Source organism: Chenopodium quinoa, unplaced genomic scaffold, assembly GCF_001683475.1.
Source record: "Chenopodium quinoa cultivar QQ74 unplaced genomic scaffold, ASM168347v1, whole genome shotgun sequence".
Taxonomy (NCBI): domain Eukaryota; kingdom Viridiplantae; phylum Streptophyta; class Magnoliopsida; order Caryophyllales; family Amaranthaceae; genus Chenopodium; species Chenopodium quinoa.
Genome location: NW_018744662.1, coordinates 1,907,912 through 1,932,643, shown reverse-complemented (window position 1 = coordinate 1,932,643; position 24,732 = coordinate 1,907,912). Strand labels below are relative to the sequence as shown.

The window sequence follows — 24,732 nt, the reverse complement described above, 5'->3', positions numbered from 1 at the left end:
ATCACTACGCTTTGTTAGTAAAGAATCACATTTTAAATGATTAAAAATCAATTATTAGTGATTGAATGTAATTAAATTACCTTTATAAAACTTTTCTTGTTGTCTATTTATATAAAAATTATATTATATTTAAAGTTATCCAAAAAAAGGCAAAAACTTATCCTAAAATTAGTTATAAGATACCCTTATACTATTCGGTGTACACTAATATTAGTGTAAATCGGGTGTATACAAAAGTTTTTCCACCAGGTTTGGCCCTGTATGTTTACCATTATTCCATCATGTATCCCATCGTTTGATCTTTGATCTTCACACAAGAAAGGGAAGACGATATTTGGTTGTAAGTTGTATCAGGTAAAATTTGGCAGACTAGAGCTTTGGTGAGTCCAAGGACCAGGGGGCAGGGTCAGAATGGATGAGGTTCCAGAACAAATGAATCTTAGTAAGTACTGTGTGTCTGTGTTAGAGAACGCGGAGCAAAACCTTACTGATGATGTTGAGCATAAACTAGTAATAATGGCTACATTACAGAAAGTGGGAGAAATTACAATAGTATAAATAAAAATTGTTTACTACAAGAATCATTACAATTTACAAGTCAACCACCCTTAAGCCTTGCATATCTGAGGTGGAGTGATCTTTCCGCCCTGCAATAATCATTGAAATCTGCAGACCTCTACTAAAAGCTTGGTTGAACAGCAACCTTGTTTGGAACTCGGAAACAAATGGAAACCACGACAATACAGCGATGGGCATAAAGATTATCAGTCCCATCACATATTCATAGGCTCTGCCGAGCTCCTTAATTGATTCCCAGAACTTTAAAGCTTTCAACAAACCCCTGCAAGTTTGCCCAATCTTGAAGAGGGCAAGAACAAGTAGGCACAATTGTTAGGCTTATGGTAGGAAACTCATAGTCAAAAGACAAGCTTGGACTGAGAAAGCAAATGGGCATGAATTAAAAAAAGGATTGATATCGTGAATTCATGCATTAATACTTGCATAGACAATCTGGATGGCATGAGGACATAGTAGTTGGTACAATCAGCTAGAGGTTATTTAGATTGTCACACTTAGAAATTCAATTCAGCACTGTCTTGGGATTGCATTGTTCTTGGTAGTGTGTATGTGTGGTACATATGCAATAGTATCATAGATTCATAAGAACAAGAAAACGAAACAGACAAGAAAAGGATAGTATAACTTACTAGAAGCATAGCCCACCCGGTGGGCAAGAAAGCAAGGATAGAAGCAAAGAGATCTTTTATGGTGAGGTTGCAGACCACAAACAGTACAGTCATAACCGATACAAAGCCAAGGAACAGGAGTCCTTTGAGAATTCTAAACATTAGCTGAAAATCAGTACCAAATCTCCTCCTTCCCATCGAGACCATCTGATGCCAAGAGCAATAGCCATTGAAAAATTACTATAGGCGGTATAATATTTAGATTCATAAGCAGAATAAATAGAAATACATGTAAAAAGAAAATATTTGCTTGTAGAAGAAATCATGTACTTTACTGAATGTTATTTGCTTCAGAACCCATGGTCAAGGAAATTATTAAAGAAAAAAACTCATAATACCACCTTTTAATTATCAATCATTGCGTTTAAGCTTTAAGTTGCAAAATTTTAAATAATTGAAACTATGTCCTAGGCATAACACAAGAGGGAAAGTAGGTGATAACTTGCTTATGTTACCTTCAAGACAAGAAGAACAGTAGCCATGACGACCCAAGAAAGTGCATAGACCTATCAGAATAAAATCACAGATAAAAGTCAAGATGTAACCTGCAGCAATGTATAACGAAAATAAATACATGGGGTAGAATAGTACCAAGACACTCCTGCTTCCATGAGCAATATCAAGATGGTACACGATTCCGTATTGGTAAAGGAAGAAGCGGAGAGAGAGGACTATTTCCAAGAACCGTCCCCTCACAGTTGTATGCTTCAGGTGTTCTTGTTCTCCATCCCACCATGATTCCCAGCTTTTATCTGGCTGTATACCTATTCCACCACGATTTCCCATCCACCTTTTCCAGTCTGTCCAGTCATCAACTGTCTTTTGCCAGTCAAATCCAGATGGATTAAAGAGGAACGGAGCAAACAGCCAAGAGACGACAAGAAACCACATGGACCACGTAACAAAAAGGTAGAGATTTGAGCTGCGGTATGAGTCCCCATAGGCTTCATAAACAATTAAAAGAATAAAAAGTTCCAGAGCTTTCACAAAGTGACTTCGTGAATACCGCCTATAATTGTCTGCAAATTTTGCATGGAAAACAACAAAACCACGCCCTGTCGCTCGATACTTGGAACCTCCATGTAAGATAGTTCTTCCATAGTAATGTGCTTTTGTCCCTAACTGGAAGGTAAAGAACACAGAAGCCAGCTGAAGTTGCATGATTACAAAATCACCTATTGCCGTTCGAAAGCCTCTTTCCAAGCCAATTTCCATAATCATTGGAAGTACTAAAAGTACACCAATTTGAAACATACTTTGTGGTGCTAGAGCCTCTTCAAGGGCCTTGGTTTGATTTATTGTTGCACTATCTATGATCGATTTCTCTAGCCCACTCAATACCATGTACAGACGTCCATACAAAAATATGTATACAGTCAAAACAGTGACCTGAAATGTGGAACAAGATGAGATATATTATAGAGATATCCGAAGCAATAAATTTCAAATGCAAATCAAACAAGTCCCTCCTAAACTCCATCAGCCTAGATCAATTTCTCCAACAATTTTCACTAATTAAACAAAATGGGAAGATAATACAGAAACTGCTAGAAAAGTACAAGCATGTCAAATTGTCAAGTCTAGCTAAATGCCCATTATCAGGGTAAAATACAGTTTGAGCGAAGAATGACAAGCAATTGATTTTGAGGATGTGTATTATTTCATTTTAACTTCACTGGCGTTAGACTAACCTACTTTCTCTCAAAATGACTTCCCTGATATTAATATTTCTTAGTGCATTTGAAGAACAATACCCATAGTATGTTGACTGGTTCCATCTCACTATTCAACATATGAATTTCAGATAAGAAAATCACAAGTTTACAAATTGGTTACCATTAATCACTTCAATAATTGTCAGGGATCCATACCATGCTACTAAAATAGAAGCCCACTGTGGTGTAGTAGAATGAAAGCATCCTGTAAAAGTCAAATCGGCGGCCAAGTCGATAAACATCACGGCTAAGTGTTTGCTCACCATTGCCATTGGCAACTTTAGCCTCAAAAAGGGATATTTGATTCATTCCAACATCACGGCCTTTTCCCACCTGAATATACTCATGGTGTGTAATGAAACCTCCACGTAAGGTTGAATTATAACCTAAGAAGATTAAAGGAAATTAGCAAAGGCTACAGATATAAAATCTCTGTTTTTGAGATGTAAAAGGACATACCTGAGAATATATCTTCGCTCAGGTTAATGATTTTTGAAGCTTTGCTAATTCCTCCCCTGGTTATATGAAATAGTCTGTCAAATATATCAGGATGGCCATAATGGAAACGTACCCTGTTCAGAAATGACAGAAAATCAAACATAAGAAAGTTATATAACCATAAAGATGTTTTCTATGTTTTATTGCAGATGATTGATGAGAAATGAGCCAGCAAGTAAATTGGTAAGTACAAAAGGTTTGGTCTTGGTTGGAGACATAAGCAATGATATGGTAACTATTTAATAAACCACAACAGAGAAATTTGTCAGTGACAGAATCTCATAACTGAATAAGCATCCACCTATGGTATACTTTTTCAGAATTTGAGCTGCTAAGCTGCAGATTGAACACACTTATTTTCATGTGGCTGCTAAGGATATATTGAATCATAATCAAAATATGAATCAAAATAATAACCAATGCCCAAGTGCTTCACATGTGGCTGCTGCAAACACAGGGGAGGGTTAAATGTATTCAGCCTTACCCTTGAAATACCAAGACACTGTTCCAGTTAAGACCCTGCAATTGAAAAGTGTTGAATGCCTGCAGCTTCACCAAAAGTGACGAGCATACTAATCTATTAAGCCATTTTTTATTAGGTCCATTTTATAGCTCAGGGAACTAAATCATGGGAGGTCATGATTGCCTAAAAGGTCAAATGTTGAAATATGTACTCCATCCTCAAATAATTGTCCTATACATTGCTTTGGTCATTGCATAAATAACTGTCATCTTGCCTTGCATGGAAAATTTACCGGTTTACCCCACCCATCTCGGTGATGTGGGCTCCTCCACTGAATATTTCTCTCTCATGCTATCTCCCTTCATATCTCATGTCATGTCCCCCACCAACTCTATGTCCCTCAATTTTTAAAAAAAAAAAGTTACCAAAATTTAAATTCCTTACAATTACTCTTAAGTGACAAAGTCTAAGAAGACATTCAATTGACGGAGAGCCTACTTTTTTGCATTGTCATGTAAGAGGTCACAGTTGATACTTTAGTGATTTTAATTTCAGAGTACCAGCCTGTATCAACTTGCATAGACAGCATCGATTGTTGTCTTGGTGGCAACTGATATTAAAGGCCTTTACAGCTCATCAAATATAAGTTAAGCAAAGCTTAATTTCATTGCTTCCATTGGCACTGGACATCTCATTTAAACAGATTTTAAAGAGGGAATGATCACCTCATTCAGCCCATATATAAAATGATTCATTGGCTCTTAATCTTAAGCGGGAACCAGGGTTATAAACACAGTTATGGTCAAGATCGTGGCACTAGTTACACTTAGTGGAAGTGTGCTTATCTAAACTTATTAAATCTAAATAAGTGAAAATAAGTTGAGGAGAACAAAGCCTTAGGAAAAATCAAAAAGCCAATACGCATCAGCCAAAGGATTGCATATCAGACAATAATGAACCTGTATATATATATATATATATATAGTTCAAACTTGGCACAAGGAGTTCAACCAAAAGCTATATATAAAACATAGTTCAAACTTGGCACAAGGAGTTCAACCAAAAGCAGTGCTACCTCAGAGGGTTGGCCAGGACTCGCTGACCAATGGTAACAAAGCTAGTCTCCTGATTGGACATGAACCACGCTAGAGATGAAACACTGAAATATGAACACAAACAGAATCACAAACATGTTATAATCTAATGTTCTTGCATAAAATGGTTGTAGAGAAAGGATGAAAGGCCTACCTTCCAGTGAAAATATGCTCCCTCAAACCCAATATTGTAGGTTTTCGACGCTTACGACGTGACTTTTGAAACTCTTCCAAAACATTTCTCATTTTAAAAGCTTCTTCAAAATAATTATCCTGTGACACAAATATAGAAAGAGAGGTATGAAAACCCAAAAAATACTACCGTCTTGGCATGTCTTGTATTTAAACATATTAAAATATAAAATAAATCCAACAACATTGTCAGTGTCCTATATATAGAATATAGTTATTTATTTATTTTTTATAAAAAATCAGCATACTTTAACACAGTAAATTGAAAAGGCACAGCTAAATCCCATCCATAAAAATATATATATATAAAAAACACAAAAATAAAAAAATTGATGGATTTACTATCCCTTCCAAAATTACTTGTCATGTAAGGCTAATTCCGTAATATAATGGCCCCAAGTTAGGGCTGCTTAGTATCAAATCGTAGGAATGAGTGATAAAATTGTAAGCTTCTCCTCCCTCCGTCCCATAATTTCGTGCCTGTATTCCATTTTGGGTGTCCCAAAATTTTGTGCTTGTTTCTAAAAATAACCCATAATCATTAGTTACTTTTTATCTTTCCCATACAAAATACACATATACCCAAAAAATCATTACTTGCTTTTTCTTTTTTTTTTCATACAATAATCTCTACTTTTAATCTTTCCCATACAATATTTTCTACTTTTTATCTTTCCAATAGAATATTCTACTACTTCCACCATTCTCCTTAATTACCGTGTTTTTTAAGAAATAGGCACGAAATAATGGGACGGAGGGAGTACATATTTGCTCAAAAAATTATAAGGAATTCGTACTTGATTTCTAAAGTACTAAAAAATTATCCTCTAACCCAATCTCATAGATTTGAAAGTTGTGATGAACAAAATTATAAAACAAACACAATCATTAATAGAAATAATTGGTGAATAACATGTAAGAATGATTTTATCATTTCAAAGTAGTCATTGTAGGGACTGTATCACTGGATCATAAATTTGTATTAACAATTCAAATATTTATCTTGATAGGAATAAAATGTCCTACTTAAAATTGAGACCAGCCACATATTTTTGGATCATATAACAATAAGATTCTAAGATTCAAATCACAATTCTAACAACCATGATTAAGGTAACAATTACTTCTGGCAGAAGTTACAGTAGTAATTTTGTACTCCACATAGGATACATAGACAGTTTCCTGAAAAGCATTTTTTTATCCTTTCAAGTTTCAAGTGTGTAAGTAGTTAAAACTCTCTTTTAATTACATAAGGTCAAGGAGGAAAACTAAAAGAGCAAAAAAATAAGCTTATAATTCTATCTAATCATAATAAGCAATTCTCCTGTGTTCAATACAATGCAATGCTTATACTTTATACCATCCTCTGTACTCTAGTAGCTATCAGTACCCACTCACATCAACCTATCCCTTCAATTCCTGCTTCCAATTCATCCAATCAAATACCAAAAAATAACATATAAAATTGAACATATATTCAAAGTCTTCCTTTGTCATTAGATTATATAGTAACTTTGGGGTCTTTTGACTCTATAAACCCAAGCCCCCTACCCAGCCATCCTCTCTCAGCCCCTTATCAGAGGTCAGAAAGGGGACATCAACTGATAAATGGATGATGACTGACCTGGTTCATGTCTATTGTTTGTAGGGCCTCTCCACGTGTGAAAATAATGGCATGATTTTGGTTCTCAGGCTTTCCTTCACCGATTTCTGTAGGCGGACCAGGAAGCTTGATCCGATATATTTCCTAAAACACATGTAACTTAGTCAAATTACGATTATGTCACAAACTAGGAAATGAATCACACAATACTGAAGCATCAGAAATAGAGGACACTTGAAAACTAAAATTTCTATCAGGGATCAAACCAGATAGTGCAGTCCACTTGCCAGATATATAGAGCCCTCAGGGAACTGAGTTACTCTGTAAGAATACCTAATTTCTTTCCCAAGCATACAAAAACTCCAAGAGCTCAAATAAAAACATAGAACTATAAGGCATTGTGCAATACAAATAATGCTAAAATAAAGATTCAGCAAACATGGTAATGACAGGATCATCATACTATTTAATTACCTTGTACTAGCGATTTAAGATACAAATACAATGAGGAAATATTATCTTAACCCTGGCCACATACTAGAAGGGTTTTCATCTTTTTTAAAAGAAAAGTACGAATAATCAAGCAAGTAGGATGTAAAATATTGTATAATTCTTAAAATAAAAATGAAATTTATGGCTTTGCAAAAAGAACTTGTGAAATATTGTGCAGGTTTATCTTTTGCTTCCGGTGACATAAATCTGTTTCTGCCATAATAAATGCAGAAACAGGGCTAAGATAACCTAAAAAGATTGATTAGTACACAAAGAAACATCTTTGAAATCTCCATACCTCATCCAACTTGAAACCGCCTTTGACCAGAACAGAGTAATAGACCTTCCCGTTGTTTTCAGCAACTTTCTCCTCTCTCTCATCTATGTAAGCAACACGCAAAGATGGGTACCTACAAACTCACTACATTACTAAAACATGTGGGGAGTTCATACCCTATTTAAACTACAATTCACTTGTAAAAGAAACTTACGTAATCATGAGATTTAGTATGTTATTTGCACAGCTTCGTTCCCGAGCATCACTAGATTTTTTCTGATTACCATAGACTTGACAAGAGACAACATAAGTGAACTTCAAATCAGTGAGAGATTGAGAATATTCAAAAATCTTCTTATGTGTATCACTTTTCTCAATGGTTCGGTAGCCAGTAAAGATAGCTGTCAGGTAAAAAAAAAAAGATTTGAGTCATAATTTATACATTATACTCGGTGCTAATAATTCCAAAAATTAATTGAAAAATTAAAGAGTAATATACCCGTATCTTCAGCATATTCCAAGAAGCACTGAAGCTCCAAAGCCAGACGATAATACATCATTCCTCTAACTAGAGCACACAAACAGATAAGCTTGAGAGACAGCTACAACCCATACAAAGAGAAAAATAAAAATCAGCATGTTATGCACACCTGTTCTAGCTAGTGTTTGCCCTCTATAAGATACCCAATGACGAACCAACTCCCTGGTGTCTTTGCTAGCATATCCGAGTTTTGGATCATTTACTCTTTCCCTGAAGTTATTCCATTCATCTGGAGTGATCCCAAGTTCCCAACATAGAAATACAATCATAAGCCAGAACTTAGTGAAGGAACAGAAGACCGAATATGAACATATAAGAATAAAACAACAGAAACAATAACCATAAAATAAGACAAGAACTTGCATGCAGCAACTGCGAGGCTGACATGCAGAAAATAGGGATAAGGGCAAATAGGGGAGAACCCTGTATTCTGTTAGAAGAAAGAGGTGGCAGTGGTGTGAGGAAATAATTATGTGTGTTGAGATCATTATAGTGAGGGGAAAAAAAGAAAAAAAAAAAAAAAGAAGAAGAAGAAGAATAAGAGAGAAGATGAAGAAGGATTTCATTCAGGAAGTTGTTATTTGGTTGCTTGGGAGAGAGTTGAACCTCTCGAATGCTCAGTTGTAACCCCTTTTACTGCAATTCTCTTAAACCAAAGAAAACAATTCTTTTCCTTAATTGCTTGTTAATTCTGCAGATTAATTATCTTATTTATTAACTTTGATCTGAGTTCACCACAAAATCTCCCAACATTGGCACAGTTAGAAGGATCAAAACAAATATATGTAGGCTCAGCTCCACCAACCAAGGCAAGGTTAGAGAGGCCAATAGAAAACGAAACACAGAGGAGACAATATTATGACTAACCTGGATATATCTTCTGCAGATAGAATAAGGTTGAAATTCCATCCTCATTTTCTTCGTGAAGTTCATCCCATGAATAGAGAACATCTTCTTTGTAATAAGGGGTCAAAACACTATAATATGTGAAAAGAAATAGTAATGATTAATTGATTTGTAGAAAAATGGATAAGGATCGTTACTTTCAAAACAAAGGAAACAATCGAAATCAGTTTAGGATCATCGCCTGATTATCACAGGCTGTATAAATTAAGCTATATGGAAGAGGTCCAACAGACCAACAAGTCCATCCACAGGACCCCACTCCAACCAGCAAAAAAAATAAATAAAAAAATTAAAAAAAAATTAAAAAGATGAAAAGAAAAACTCTGACCCAAAAACAAGCCTTATGGTGAAGTATTAGCAAATTAGGCCCAGATACAAAGAAGAATCTAAGGAAGAAAAGATTCAGTTTCTTCTCGAGGTCAACATCACACTTATATTGGATTTGTAACTTTCAAGCTGTGATGGATCACCATACGAAGGTCAACAGTCAAGAAGCGGCAACCGATGAGAAGGGGACAGCAGAAGCAAAGAAAAGGGTGACTTGAGTCAACAAGCACCAAGAACTAAGTGCAAAACTCATTAAAGAGAAGTTAGGGAAAAAGCAACAAGCAGTAGCAAGGTCTTAGGTTGGTTTAGCTTTTTTGGTTAAGTAGGCACATGAAGGTTAATTGTTCCTTAGAAGTTCGAGTATAAATGTAGTAGTAAGCTTAGTAGTTGAATTATCCAGAATTAAGTGAGTTCAGTGAGTTCTTCATGAGATTTATAGCCTAAAGCTAAAGATATCCTTCTTAGTTTGTATTCCAAAATCATTAGCAATTAATTACTCAAGCTTTTAGCCTTAAATTACTGTTCTTTGTGTTAATCTTGGAGTCGGAAATCTGGTCTATTACACAAGTCCATGCATTGAACGGGCTTAAAAGTAAAATATAAAATTTATATATGTAATGTTATTGTTCTACTTTGTATAATCTTATTCCCAGTGTACATCCACACTTTTATTATTTCTACATAGTCACTCTTACTTGCAAATATATAATTATAACATTTGGAATTTGACACTACTTACACACTCTCCTTTAAAAAGTCTTTTATAAATTTTACTAGCATATAATAAAATATACATATATATATATATATATATATATATAATGTGCATTGACAAGCGTGAAACTCCAAACATTGCAAGTAAAAATGAAAGAAGTGTATAGTATTCTCTCCCTCATGCCTTAAAATTTTAAGAAGAAAAACAACAGTGAAAATCAAACAACTAAAGTACAGAAAGAACTACAAGCTTATTTTGAAGGTCTCACCTAAAGGAAACCATATTGCGAACATATGGAGCTGATGGCATGGTCATGAATAATGAATTAGTAAAAAATGTCATTCGTCGGCGTGCTTCCAGATTTGTAGGAACATTTATTGCAGACTCCTTCTCACTCAAGAGAACATGTAGCCGAACAACCTGGGGGGATGGAAGAAAGGGTTATATCTGAATATATCTGGTACTAAAAAAGTAAGATGTGAATACCTTTTCCCTCCACGATTTATTACGTAAGAGTGAGATGTTTATCCTTTCAAACCTCTGCTCTCTTTTGCCATCATCATTGATTTGATGGTCTTGTTGAGTGCCTTGAGTCTTCTTAAAGATACTAGAACATCAAGAACAACATAAGTAATCCGGTTAACCAATTGATCCAAAGTTTTTCTGACTGCTAGATCTAATAACGTAGTTCTTTATTTATTTAGTTGCAACGTTTTGAATTTTGCACAATCTTTGGTAATTTACACTTAGATATACAGTCATGTGAGATCTCGTTAGTTTCATCTCAATGTATATTCAAAATAGTAACTTTTTTTAAACCTTACTTGTTGACGATTACAGTCATTAATGGTTGAAATTATGCATTGGCAAGTGTAAATGACATCATGTGTAATGATCTCCACGATATCCTGGAGAACATTTATTATATGAGACTGGACTTCATAGAGCTTACCCAAGGTCATTGTAAATGACATCATGTGTAATGATCTCCACAATATCCTGGAGAACGTTTATTATATGAGACTGGTATAGGTCTTCATCCGTATAATCACTGTCACTCAGCTGTAAAATATGCAATCTTGTGAGAAAGAGCATAAAGAATACATCACCAACATCAAAAATCACCATCAACTCAATGCACAAAACTCAAGGACTCAGATGTTCACAACCAAACTCCTGCAACTGCAATTGCAGAGAGCAGTTTTTTGTCGGGCCATTCCACACAGGGCACTCATCATGAAAATATTGACAGAAATGCTAAAATAAATACTGCTAAGGGGAGGGAGAGTCAGGCGAAGATGAACTTAATGAAATATCTCACCAGTAATTTCAGAAACCTCTCCAACTTGGCATGAAGAAAAGGCAGTCCAGCCATACGAAAATCAGCTAAAAATTTGTGCTCCTGTATGCTAGTTTCTACTTTTTCACATATTTGTCTAATTGCTCTGAAACAAATGAAAAGAATTAGTAAACAAGTTCACTTCTTGTAACATTTTAAAACTCTATAGGAAGCTGCTCTCTGTTAAAACACAGGCCAATGGTAGAATAGAAACAACTAGCTTACAGTTTATCCTCTCGGTCATCCAAAAGCTCAAAGAGAATTTCTCTAAGGGTTTCATAGCATTCAATCACAGCTGAATACATGTAGTCGTCATCCTTGATCTTGTTGAATAACTCAGAATCGTCCTTTTTCTTAAAATCTTTCGCCATATCTAGTGCTATAGGAATCTGTTAAACATTTGAATCACAGAGAAGATAGCAATACAACCATCAAAGTCGAAACAAATACATATATGATAATAAGGTCACAAATAGTTAGTGAAAGGACACACCTTGCTAGCAAGAAGGAAAGGAGGCCATTGAACAACTGAAACCTGACTTGATGTGTATGGTACAAGAAGCAAATCTCTCTCCCTATGTAGAAAAGAAAGTTAAGTAGAAGAATAAATAAAATGAAAAGAAATTAGGCTGATTCGACATATTAAGCTAATTATCTGGTCTCAAGCAAGATGACCAACCTGTGGCTGATCAAATCTTCTAGCCGCAAATAATGTATAAATTCATTCCACACTTGAGAGAATTTTGCAACATTTTTCCGAGCCTCCCTATCTTCTTCCTACACATTATATGTATTTTAGCTTAAATATATTAACGATGAAAGATATTAAACATGGATTATATTATACATCAGTAAACAACTAAGATATCATTGATAAAATGAAACTACCTCTGGGCTATGATGAGTTTCCCTTTTCATTCTTGGTACAAGGCGTTTCCTGAAAGCTATAGGCACGGATTCAAATCTGGAGCGCAACATCCCAAGAGTGCGTATCTATATAGGAGAACAAACTGTCAAATTAGCAAATATTTCATCTTTTTGGTTTTCACTTCAAATTTTTTATAGAATAAGTAGAACTATAGAACAACCCAAATCACAACTCAACAACTGACATGTGCTGGTCTTATCAGAGGATGGAGGTACTTCCTTTTGTTTTTTAGATTTTAAATGCCCCAATTTGACTAGGCACTTATGCTAATGTGGAACTTTGACTGATTATATCTTATATTGTCAATGAGTATAAATTATAAAAAGTAAATTTTTTTAAAATTAAACAATGAGACGATTCTAACAAGCGACCATATGACTACTTTTTTTTCTTATGCAACATTGGTCAAAGTTGAGTATGTATATAGTGCGAAAAGTCAAACCAGGGAACTTAAAAAAATGGTGGGAGTACTTCAACTGAGGGCTCATGGGTTCAAATCTAGGCACCAGTTTAGTAAGCGAAGGTTTCACTACAGCAATTTCTGCTTTAATTTATCTCTTTCATAAGATAAATTCACCAATATAGAGCATGGACAAAACATCTATTTAATGTTGCATTACAATATTGACAATAAAAGCACAAACCTCGCCCAAGTGACTGAAAGCTCCAAGGATGCCACCAACAATAGTAGAAAATATAGCATACCATATTTGTGCATCCATAAGATAGACCTAAACATGAAAATAAGGGTATAATATTAAGTTACCACAGAAACTACCAAAATGTAACAAAGTATAACATTTCATCTACTTCTGAACCACTTACAAGAACAACTGGAGCCCATATAGCAATGATAATACCAAAATTGTGTGTCGCTGCATGTACAACAAACATAATTGAAATCAGTTTATAGTGAACCATCTAAACAAGAAATCATGGTATTCACGAAAATCGAGAAAAAGCTTACCATTAGGAAAGAACTCATGCCATTCGTAGTTATCAACTCTCATACCCCATATTAGCTTTGTTGGCCCAACTAATGGCAAGATCTATGCACCAATTATGAAGTATTAGAACTCAATTGAACTTTACTTGAAAATTTGAGCATAATAAAAGTATAATTTTTTCCGATCCTTCAACAAATTCCAGGGTATCTAAACTTCCTACAACATTATCATAGCAAGAAAGTAATTTTTATAATTTTTTGGAAGGGATGATTGAGGGAGGCTCAAGGGTAGAGGAGACACGATTTCTTTGTACTCATTATTTATTAGCAACATGACTGAAGTAGATTCCAAGATTTTATATTATGTAATTTAGAAGTTTTAATTAAGATCTCAGACCTATTATATAAAAACACAAACCCAAAGTCATATGTGTATCTCCTACTAAATTCTCCCACTATTTTTGAATTTTTTTTTTATATATAATGAGTAGTGAGGATCATTAATTTCCTTCTCCTATTTCATCCCCTTAGCTAAAGTTAATTTTTCTCCTCCCCTTACCCATCCCTCTCTCGTTATCACTGTCTTTGTCCCTTTCTTCTACTGAGACAGCTTATGTGTTGCATGGATCACAAGACTAGTTAATAAATATTTATAGTAAAGAGATATTGAATAATCAATGATAAAGAAACTTATTCAAGGGAATGCAGTTTAGTACAGGGACAAAGTTCCACATCAGAATAGCAGAGAATATTTAGAAAATCGAGAAATAATACTATACAGCTCAATGAATCCTCATGCATTAAACAACCAAGAATGCTTTATTGGCAAAAATGCAATAGCACATTCATACTGAGCCAAACTTACCTCCACATAGTAACTAAATGCCAGCTTGCACATTAACAGCAAGATCCAGAACAGCATATACCTGAAAATTGTTGATATTTTCCATGGTGTACCACAAGCAAGAGCATAATAATTAACAACACAACATAGATTGTACAAATAACTAGAGAAATCATGGAGCATGATATGATCAACAACAAAATTTGAAGTCATTTAATCTCTCCTAAATACATCAATACAAAGTGTCCTTACTTTAGAAGGGAAAATGTGTCTTCATGCATGCCTCTTCCGATATACAATTTTGGCTGTACCAACAAAAAAAATGAAGTTCAACAATGTTGCAAAATAGCAGTGGCTTGCAAGAGGTTAGCAGAAAAAATATAAACAATGCAAGAATGAAAGATGCAGAATATGCTTACCTGAGCCCACCACATAATGAGAATAATGATACGTGAATTCGATCTTTCCACAAATTTTCGTACTGGTGGAAAGAAAAATAACAAAGCAGCCAAAATGTTAGGAGCCATGTATAAGGCAATGGCAACTTTGAAAAATAAAGGACTCCTAAGATCTCCTGCCCAGCTTGTGAGGAAGTGTACGAGCCCTGCTGGATTCTGCACATAGCTGGTATAGCCTATAGGCAACACTATAGCCCACATAGCTGCAACAACAAATTTCAAGAGATATCGCAGTATTTGAGAAAACTTCAAGCTCCCCCAAGCCTTCCAACTGAGAACTATATCCAGCGTTGCTGCACATAAGAAGTGAAAAGAACATTAATTATTACTCCCTCCGTCCCTCAAAAAATGACCCATTTGGGTTGATTTCGCGGGTATTAATAAAATTAAATAAAAAGAAGTAAAAGTACATTGGAAAGATAAATTTACATGGGGTTTATAAAAAAAGTAGAGAGAGATAGTAATAAAAGTACATGGAAAAACAAAATTTTATATGGGGAAGCTAATTTTGCACAAATATTGTTGCAAATTGGTGGGTATTTTAATGCTAATGGGTCATTCTTTTTGGGACTAAAATTAGGCCAAATGGGTCGTTCTTTCGAGGACGGAGGGAGTGACATTAAACATACAATAATCCTAGAAGAAAACCCTCCAGCATGTGAAAAGGAAAGACTTTCTGCACAATAATTTTCCATCATTTATCGAGAATTCATCAAGAAAAATGCCAATTAAACAAAGAACGCAGATAATAACCATCACTATGATCCTATCATTGACTTAGAAATGACTCTGCGAATGAGCATTATCAGCCTTCGAGCACTCCCCTGCTCATGGATACAGGGAAAGTGCTTAGGGTTAAGTGGAGAAAGCTTAACAAAAAAAATATACAGAAAATCAGGGAAGAAAATTTAAGGAAATCATAGATATGTTAGAATTATAAGGAGCTTCTGTGACCATATATAGGGAAGGAAAGCTTGTATAAGGGATTATTGAGATAAATCGAGGGAGAATGCATCCACATACACACTACCATGATAATCCAAACCTCACAATAGAAGTCATTTTCCAGTTTGGACTTATATCCCATACCCACAGCTACTTACATCTCCAGCAAGAAACACATGACCAGCCAATCAGAACCTAGGTAGAATTTAAAGAGTAGAGATGTTGAAGCATAATCACATTAATCAATCATCAATTTAGATAATATAGACTCAATTAACAAATTGCTCATTTAAAGTACCTCCCATGAAATTGAGGAAAGCAGCAGTAATGAATATGCTTAAAACAGTGTCGAATACATCCGGATCAAATATTGAGGTAATTGAACCAGAAGAACTCCATGCAACAATAACCATTGTCTGCAAACAAATTAGAATAATAGAAAACTATACTATCAGAATCTTCAACATGATTACTAGATACTAAAAATGTTCAATATTAAAAATTACAAAGTCTGTACTCAGAAGCTACCTGAAAAGCAAGTAAGAAGAATATCCACATGCGGTCAAAGCTTCTATAAAGGTGCCAAAAAGTACGCATTTCGACAAAATTTGTCTTAGGCTTCCTCTTACCAATAGCATCCTGATGGTCATGCTCATGCCTCTGCAAAAGAAGACATGTATTTCATTACAAATTTGCATCTTGTACATGATAAAATACATGATTAAATGCATGAGCAGAAGACTCTGTACATGATAGTTTGTGTCTCGACATGAAAATTTGGAATTTCTGCCTATAAGTAACATTAATATATAACACCCCCCCCTCCCTATATATATATATATATATATATATATATAATACCAAACATAGGCATAGAAAAATCTCAATTACAAGTTAGATCAGGAAAAGTTATATTACATGAAACCAATTATTGTGTCATGAACCCATAACCATGATGTGTATCCTATATGTCCTCACAAGTATTGAGCTTCCTCAAAATAAAAGTCAATACAAAATTACAAATGCCTTCATCCAAACTGGAAGCTTTCAGTGGAGAAATCTGAAATCTTTTTAGACACCAAACAAAAAAAAACTCCAAGAATCCCTTCTTCCTTGGGCAAGTAAGGCCTATTCTCTTGGACTTATTAAAAAAAAACTATTTAAAGAAAATATAGACATCCATAGAGTGGGGGATGCAAGTGGAAAAGTGGTCGATTTTGAGTGGGAAAACGGATATTGCAATGCAAAATTGGGTTTTAAGTTTGGAAAAAATTGGTTAAAAAAAGGGTAGTGCTATATAAGCATTAAATACTTCCTATATATTATTTTTTTTAAAATACACTTCCTATATATTGAAAATTTAGAAATTCATGACAAAAACATGTGTAGATCAGTGTGAACAATGTTTATTTTTGCAAAATATTTACTTTTTTATGTACATTGATATACACATGTTTTTAGAAATGTATTTAATGCTTATATAAAGGGTTGCATATAGCAATACCCTTAAAAAAAAGACGAATTAATAAGGGAAGTAGGAAGACCAGTAAAGGATGGATTTACGGAATCATAGATAATGTTAACATAACAGCCACTAAAAATCAATTTACTTACAGACATTTGTAAGTAGTATCAACAGTTGAGATGCAAACATTTAGAAGAAGAAATGTCAGATATTCCATAAGATGATGCTGATTATACTGGCAATAAAATTAAAGATGATTCAAATTTGTAAGCAAAACGACAATAAAATTGTAACAATAACAATTCTATTATCATCGATTTATCATTATGTAAGACTAATAAAATAAGCAAAAAGTTGTTCCAACAAAAATTCAGCTTAGATCAAAAAAATAATCTGAACAATAATTTCATTTGAGCATAAAACAATTTTAACCAATAAAAAACCAGTGTGTTCAACATAAAGCTTTTGGTCACCACAAAACAATTTTAATCTTCATATATCAACCTAATGTTCCAATCAAATGTTGTTAAAAAGGACAATGCGTCAATGCCTAAAATAAGATTCCTCTTAGAGAAGTTGTCCAACGATTGCTTCCAATACTTATATAAGCTAATTCCAGTACTCCACAATCATGTTCTCATTTTCACAGCCACACTCTAGGGAACTAAAACGAAACAAGAAAATTTCCAATTGAAACAGGATAGCAGATGCTCTGAAGTGAACTAAAAAATCAACATGACAACAAAAAACAGAAAAATTCCATCAAGACCGGTGTACATAATTGTTGCTTCAAAATCTACAAGTTAGAATCTTGGAATAGTAGTTGTTTACTATGACTTCAGTGCCATGCTTTATCTGACTTCATTTTTATCACTTAATATCATTTTAGCAACACTATTCAGAAAATAAGACATGACAGAAAAGAGATTCGGAAATTTGTTTATCAACAATCCTTATGTTACAATCTGCTTGTCACTCTTGTTGCACACCATGTTCTCTTGCTTACAATAAATGTAATAACAACCATCTCGGACATTGACAAATACTTGGAAGAACACAGTTCCAGGATGATAACATTGCAATTCATTATCACAATCACAGAGTTGAAACAATATTAGTAAGCATTATTTTACCAGCTGTTTCTCCATTCTGTAAGGCTGTGTTTCCGTCCTTGGAGGATGTGTCTCTTTCTCTTTCGGAAAAAAGTCAGCAGTGCGATCCATTGGCCACCCTAACTTGAAACATTTTTTAGACCTATAAAAGAACTCCGTTTATAAGAAATATCAAATACAGCACAAAAACCGCTATATGCCCTTTAATCTTACCAAAAATATTCATTCAGATCATCATAATTTCTCCAAGCTGAGTGGCTTGCTGTGCCTCCTTTGTTTCTTCTTGCTTCCTTTTTGAACAATTGGCTGTCATTCGTTTGGGCGAATTTTGCATATGGACAGTACAGATTACATTCATGTGAGAAAAACATACCTTACGAACAACGTCATATATTGGAGTTATAGTTTCCTTTAGAAAAAAATTTTCTCTATGCTCCATAGTTTGATAAGGCTCTCCCGTGATTGGATATACGTTGCTATACAAAACTCCATGAATTTCACTAGCCATCTACATGCATTAGAAATACATAACATACATAATTTAGAGAAGGTGAGGTAACCAAAAAATGTTGATCGTGAATTGCGTCACAGATTGATAAGATTTTCAATGGAAAATGTGATTATCACAAATCACTCAATTTCTTTTCAAGGTTTACATAGCATATAATCTCACAACACACAAGCATGGAACATTTTCCTCCAGACCAAGCATCAACAGTATAGCATTTTTGTTGATCATATATATGGGCTTCCAGTGACAGAACACGGTTCTAAAGAGAATTTTCTTTATAGATTAAAAAGTCATGTCAGGGTATATATGCAATAAACAGCCTCAACAGCAAATATTTTAACAGTTCTATTAGGTGTTATTCCCATACTCAATTCTATTTGTTGGTCCCTAGTACTTTTGACAATTCTATTTGGTGGACAACAATTTTTTGGAATGCATATTACCCTTCTATTTTATTATTGAGAATTTTCACTCTATGCCCCTTCGTCATATATTGGAGTTATAATTTCCGTTAATGTTCATGGAAAATGTGTGGTGTGTGTAATTGAGAAGACCTCCCATACTTTTTCATGACCTTCCTTATATAGAAAAACAATCATAGAGACAAAATGAGAATAGGGATATTTTTGGGGACCATGGTTTATGGCTGTTTATAATATCTGTTAAGGAAGCTTTTTAAGAAAGATTTATATAGATTGTGTTCTCAGGTTATTATAATTTTATCTTTGCTGAACTAGAGATAAACCATAGTGTTCAATTGACCTGAAAACATTATTATTGCTTAGTACTTTCATGCAAACAAATAGAAAATCACTTGTTAAGCACCAAGAGATACTCCCTTCCATACCAGTTGAACACTTGAATTTTATGAAAATAACATGAACTCATGAAAAATAGAGGATGAATAAGCTTTAGGGGGAGGGGGTGGGTTCTGGGAAATTCACTATTGGAGTTTTGTTATTATATAGAGAATTTCAACCGAAGAAAGAAATTTAAACCAAACACTTTCAGGTGTGATCACCAGTTACTCACATTATGGAAGATGTAGCATAGGCACTCGGGCATGAAGCGAACATTTGAAGCTTCACCCCAGATAAGGAGATAAAGTGCAATATACAAAAGTTCCGATTGCTGATGATCAGCATCAGGAGGAAACCTTGAAAATTCCACGTAAAACCAAGTCAACAAGTGACCTATATGCCTTATTCTTGAGAATGGGTAGTACATTCTGGCTGTACATTAGATAAACAATATTTCTTCCATTCTACAGGACAAGAGAACTTACTTGAGATTTGATTTGCAATGAAGATAATCACACCATCTTTCATAATTTTTAAAAATCTTATCCTTTAGCTGGTGGACAGTTTGAGGATCAAGCTGCATCCCTCAATCATTAAGTACTAATTAATCATATGCATCCAAACCTTAAAAATAGTTAAAATAATAAATGTTAACCTACCACTTCATAGTCCCCGGGCCTCCTGACCCTTACATCCATGTTTGCAAGTATCAATATTAGGTGCTCCCTCTGATTTGCAACATTTCCTTTCTTTTACCACAGAGAAAGGAAAAAAAAAAAAAAAAGAGGAAAGAAAGAAAGAAAAAATGAAACATCAGATATTGACAACTATCAGATTGTGTAATCTCAATAAATAAAAGCATTTGAATGAAATATATAGGTTATTCAACACACATAAACAGAAAAAAGAAAAAAAAATGATGTATGCATGGTTGCATTTAGACAGAACCACAAAACACATATTCTGATGATCAAAGTCATCAAACCACCTTGCTATCTAAATTTAAAAGAATTTTCTATATGAATGGTACACCACTGGCACATGATTAAATCTGATTTTCCATTACTCCCTCCGTTTTTTTAAATACCACATGTGACGTGGCACATATGACGATGAAGAACTTTGATCAATATTATCTTTAATTATCAATTAGTAAAAATAATAACAAGTGAACATTAATAATCTATTCATTGAGACGATTCCAACAAGTACCCACAAGTGTATTCTTTTCTTATGTATAAATCACAAACATTGGTCAAAGTGGATAGTGCAAAAAGTTCTAAAGGGTCACTTCTAAAAAAAATGGAGGGAGTATCATCTCGGCTATTTAAGGCAAAAAGACACCCTTCCTAGCAAAATTGACTGAGCAGAAATTACCAGAGCCAAAAGATTTTTTTTTTCTTTTTTTTTTTTTTTTTTTGGAAACCAAGATACTGCTATATATAGAAGTTCCTTATTAGGCCAAAGAAGCAAGCCATCTGTGTTACCTCAACAACAGTATCTTCTAGTACAAACATGGTATAATGTAAAGTAGCCAAACTAGTTCTTAACTGAACCAGTGTACAAAACTACATACACAAACCAATTCTTACATTCCAAATTGTGTTTCACTAGGAGGATGAAGGATATACTCAATACTATCCTTTCTAAAATAGACAGATGATTAGCCACACGGTATGACTGATGCAATTAGTTCATTTATATCATCAAGACCAATCCCTGATTTATCGCATTTGTCACCAAATCTAATTCTTTCGAATTGGAAGGTATGACACAAAGAGTTACATTTCCATGGTGATACTATATAATTCTTCATAACAGGACCAATGGGATAATACAAATGACAGGATATTAGACTAGATCGTTATGGGGCAGTCACTAAACTGGGGCTGTTATGGGCTATGACAATGGGGGATTTCAAGGATCACAGGACTGTGAGATTCAAAGAAATTGGTATAATCCCTGCTTTGATTTTAAAGGACAGTGTTCCCTCTTTTGCTTGAATACCTTTTTCTGAGCTTTTATACTTTTTTCTTGTCAAACAAAAAAATGGAAACAAATATTGGAAATTCAATCAATCAATCCTGCCTTTCAGACTATTAGATTTTATCAGAAAAGGAGGGGGAAAAAAAAAAAAAAAAAAAGCTGATCCTGTCACCTACGGTAAAGTGGAAAAGATACTAATACAGAAAACATAGTTTCTTGTTTCAAAATTACCTTATGATTCACAAAAATTAAGCAGCCAAGTAATGATTTCATTTGGAACAATAAAAAAGTAAAAGATGAATTTCAGGGAAAAAACAGGATACCAATTTGATATCTTAGTATAAATTGAGACTTCCACTGAGTAAACGAAACTAAATTGACTGAGGGTATATCAAAAAAATATTATGTTGATTACTGATTTCGAGGAATGTAATTGATCAGATACAAGCTAATCTCTTGCAAAGACTCGTCAGAAAAAGCCTTGCTTCGCAAGGTTGGAGGAAAAAACATTTTAGAGCTAAAATTGAATAGGTTAAACTACTCAAAAAGGCCTAAAGCTGTATACCAACTAAATTAATATGCCTACCCTCCCTCGAGCCCATAGCAGAGATGGAAAAGACCCTCATCGACAATGTTTACCTGAAACCCAAAGATGGATGCTAGCCAGTCGAGTATATCATTGATAGACTTGTCCTTGTACTCCGGCATAATAATGTTATCCCCTTGTGTACTAGATGCTAATCGAGGCATGGGAAGATTGTCTGTATTGCGTATAGCCAGAATTGCAGCTTTTATCTGGATGTTTCAGACAAACATGTCGTCATTAAATTTACACAGTTACGGACAATGCAAAAGCATAGATGGAGAATGTAAGTAACCTCGGGAAGTTCCATAATTGCTGGCTTAACTCCAATATCAAAGAGAGGAAGAATATTATAATGCTCATATTGCTCTCTGTTCCTTTCCACTTCCTTGGCATAACTTTCTGTCTGCAATAAACTTGAATGTCAAGATTTAACCTGATACTATTGATATGAAAGGTTATATCAATACTAAAATAAAACATTAAACAAAATGCATGAATCAAACCTTTTCATCAACTTTTGCATAGGGTACCACTGTCCTTAAAACATCGTACAGAACAGTCGCTATCTGATAAACCTTGGCCATTTCTTCCCTTCATAAAGCAACAAAAAAAGTTATAGTTCAGAACCTAATGAGCAACAAAATTTATTTTGGGTACTAGTGGGGCATAATAACACCCTATAACATTTTGTACGCTTCTCTATTTCACCTTAGATAGGGTCAACTAACAATTATAAGTACTTCCTCTGTCCCACATTAGTTTGAATACTTAAACACTGTATAAAGTTTTAGGAGGATTGTTACCCACTATAACAATCATTGATATGAGAGGGCCAGAGAGGAGGGAAAGAGGGTTGTCTTACAGTGTCTTTGTATGTGCACCCTGCCTAATGTTCTTCTCACAAAAGTCCTGGTAGAACTCCTGAATTTCTCTTGGATCACTTTTAGTCCTTGGGTGAGTTTCCACCTCTTCCTGTGAAAAGAGGACACAGTAAACTCTTAACAAAAACGTTCCACACTACTGAACATATTAAGGGTGATAATTTGTCTATATATCATTAGGAGAATCACATAAGAATCAGTGACAGTATATCTTCCCATAACCCCATTAAACCACTTAAATGACCGACAGGCTTTAGCTTAATGAATACAGCACCAGTGCCATGTATGAAACAGCAACGACAAGCAAGTCAACTCTCCTTTTCTTTGTTATTTCTTTTCATGCTCACTTTCCACATCAATATTAAAAAATTAAGAATACATAGATACGTTTTAAAGTACAGATAGTAAAGAGAGAATCCTACCTTTTCAAGTCTATGCAGTAGATACGTTTTGAATTGACGAACACCTCGCCCGCTTGATGTTGGGTCCATCTTATGAGCCTTCTCAAATGCATGAAAACGACCTAGTTGATCAGTAGCATCAATTGAGAAAAAGGAACACCACAATGAGAAGAATTATTGATATCGATACACTTTTCCAATTAATAGAACAACAATAGAACTTCTGAATCTAAATCTGATGATAAAAGCAACCATTGTTGCATAAAAAAAGACCAAGACAAGCAGAAGTGAAACTGTTGATGCAGCAATATTCTGTAAAATAAGCAACTGGACAAACGGGTTATGCCTGATTAGCTTCAACTGTAGGAACAGATTCCCATTTTATGTTCAATATAGTAAACTATCTGTTCCTTATGATTCAGTATTACTCCACATACCACAACTCCAAAAGACGAAATAATACCAATGGCATTAAACAAAATATCACCTGATTTTGGTGCTCAAACTCACTAAATTTGGTCATAAATTTGTCAGATATTGTATTGAGCTATCATAATTCATAATCAATCCTATAATGTGATATACTAATTACTCATATATACTTAAAACTTACCAAAAGTAGCATTTTCGCGAAAATCATTATCACATAGTGTCAACATTCTACTATAAAATAAAATCAAATAGGAGGAAAATGTAAAGCTTAATGTATAAAATAAAATTCACAAATCTCAATCAATAACCAAAAACAAATAACCTTATACCCTTAAATTCAATTGAAACACAAAGTTTAAATTAAATTAAATATGAATAAAAAAAAAATCAATAAATTCCAAAATTGATCAAAAAAATAAGAGAGAAAAAGAGATGAGATTACATAAATAAGCAACCCTAGGGTTTTCGACTTCGACTTCATTAGCAACCCTAAGAATAGGAGCAATAACAGCAAGAGAAGAAGGAACAAGTTCACTATCAATCGGAATCTCATCTTTAGTCGGATCAATCATAGTAAGAGCTCGAGTCATCCGCCTCGACGGCGGCCGTGAACCTAAATCGGCTCTGCTCCCACTGGAACTCGCCATATCGCAGCACCACCGGCACCGCTACCGTATGTAGTATCCACAATTTCAGTCTCTTGGTCTTTCGGTTCAAGATTGCGAATAAAGAGGTAAACAACATTGTATGAATGATTTAGAGGATGATGAAGATACTTTGTGTAGGAAGTGGGGCAATGAATCCAAAGTAGTGCTTTTTCTTTATCGCTTTTCTCTTTGAGCAAGTAAAGAATTGCTGGTTTTTGTCATTGTTAAGAGCTCCCATCAACTTTAATGGAAAAAAGGGGGATGTTTTCTGGGTTTCTTTTTGAATTATTTGTTATTTATAATGGTTTGGAACTTGATAAAGTTGGGCCGGGAAAGAAGAAAATATGGGTCTTGATGTTTACAACTAACGACTATCCCACT

The 24,732-nt window shown here is 34.4% G+C and overlaps 1 protein-coding gene across 1 annotated transcript; it reads right to left on the bottom strand.

Annotated features, from left to right (window-relative positions):
- Nucleotides 1-416: 416 nt before the first annotated feature.
- Nucleotides 417-24,732, bottom strand: LOC110701975 (callose synthase 7-like). The gene is made up of 42 exons (XM_021879600.1): nucleotides 24,147-24,732; nucleotides 23,294-23,394; nucleotides 22,853-22,962; nucleotides 22,494-22,581; nucleotides 22,283-22,393; nucleotides 22,044-22,199; nucleotides 20,078-20,167; nucleotides 19,904-19,995; nucleotides 19,651-19,774; nucleotides 18,481-18,615; nucleotides 18,321-18,397; nucleotides 18,129-18,249; nucleotides 16,059-16,190; nucleotides 15,829-15,946; nucleotides 14,547-14,878; nucleotides 14,380-14,432; nucleotides 14,149-14,209; nucleotides 13,305-13,386; nucleotides 13,163-13,212; nucleotides 12,982-13,068; nucleotides 12,298-12,402; nucleotides 12,089-12,186; nucleotides 11,903-11,984; nucleotides 11,635-11,798; nucleotides 11,392-11,515; nucleotides 11,023-11,132; nucleotides 10,557-10,677; nucleotides 10,339-10,490; nucleotides 8,990-9,099; nucleotides 8,232-8,351; nucleotides 8,081-8,149; nucleotides 7,796-7,982; nucleotides 7,603-7,714; nucleotides 6,834-6,956; nucleotides 5,172-5,290; nucleotides 4,999-5,082; nucleotides 3,422-3,534; nucleotides 3,119-3,348; nucleotides 1,839-2,636; nucleotides 1,703-1,753; nucleotides 1,209-1,394; nucleotides 417-858 (listed from the first exon to the last, which is right to left on the bottom strand). The coding sequence occupies exons 1-42, from the start codon at nucleotides 24,349-24,351 to the stop codon at nucleotides 592-594; spliced, it is 5,850 nt and encodes a 1,949-aa protein (XP_021735292.1). The 5' UTR covers nucleotides 24,352-24,732; the 3' UTR covers nucleotides 417-591.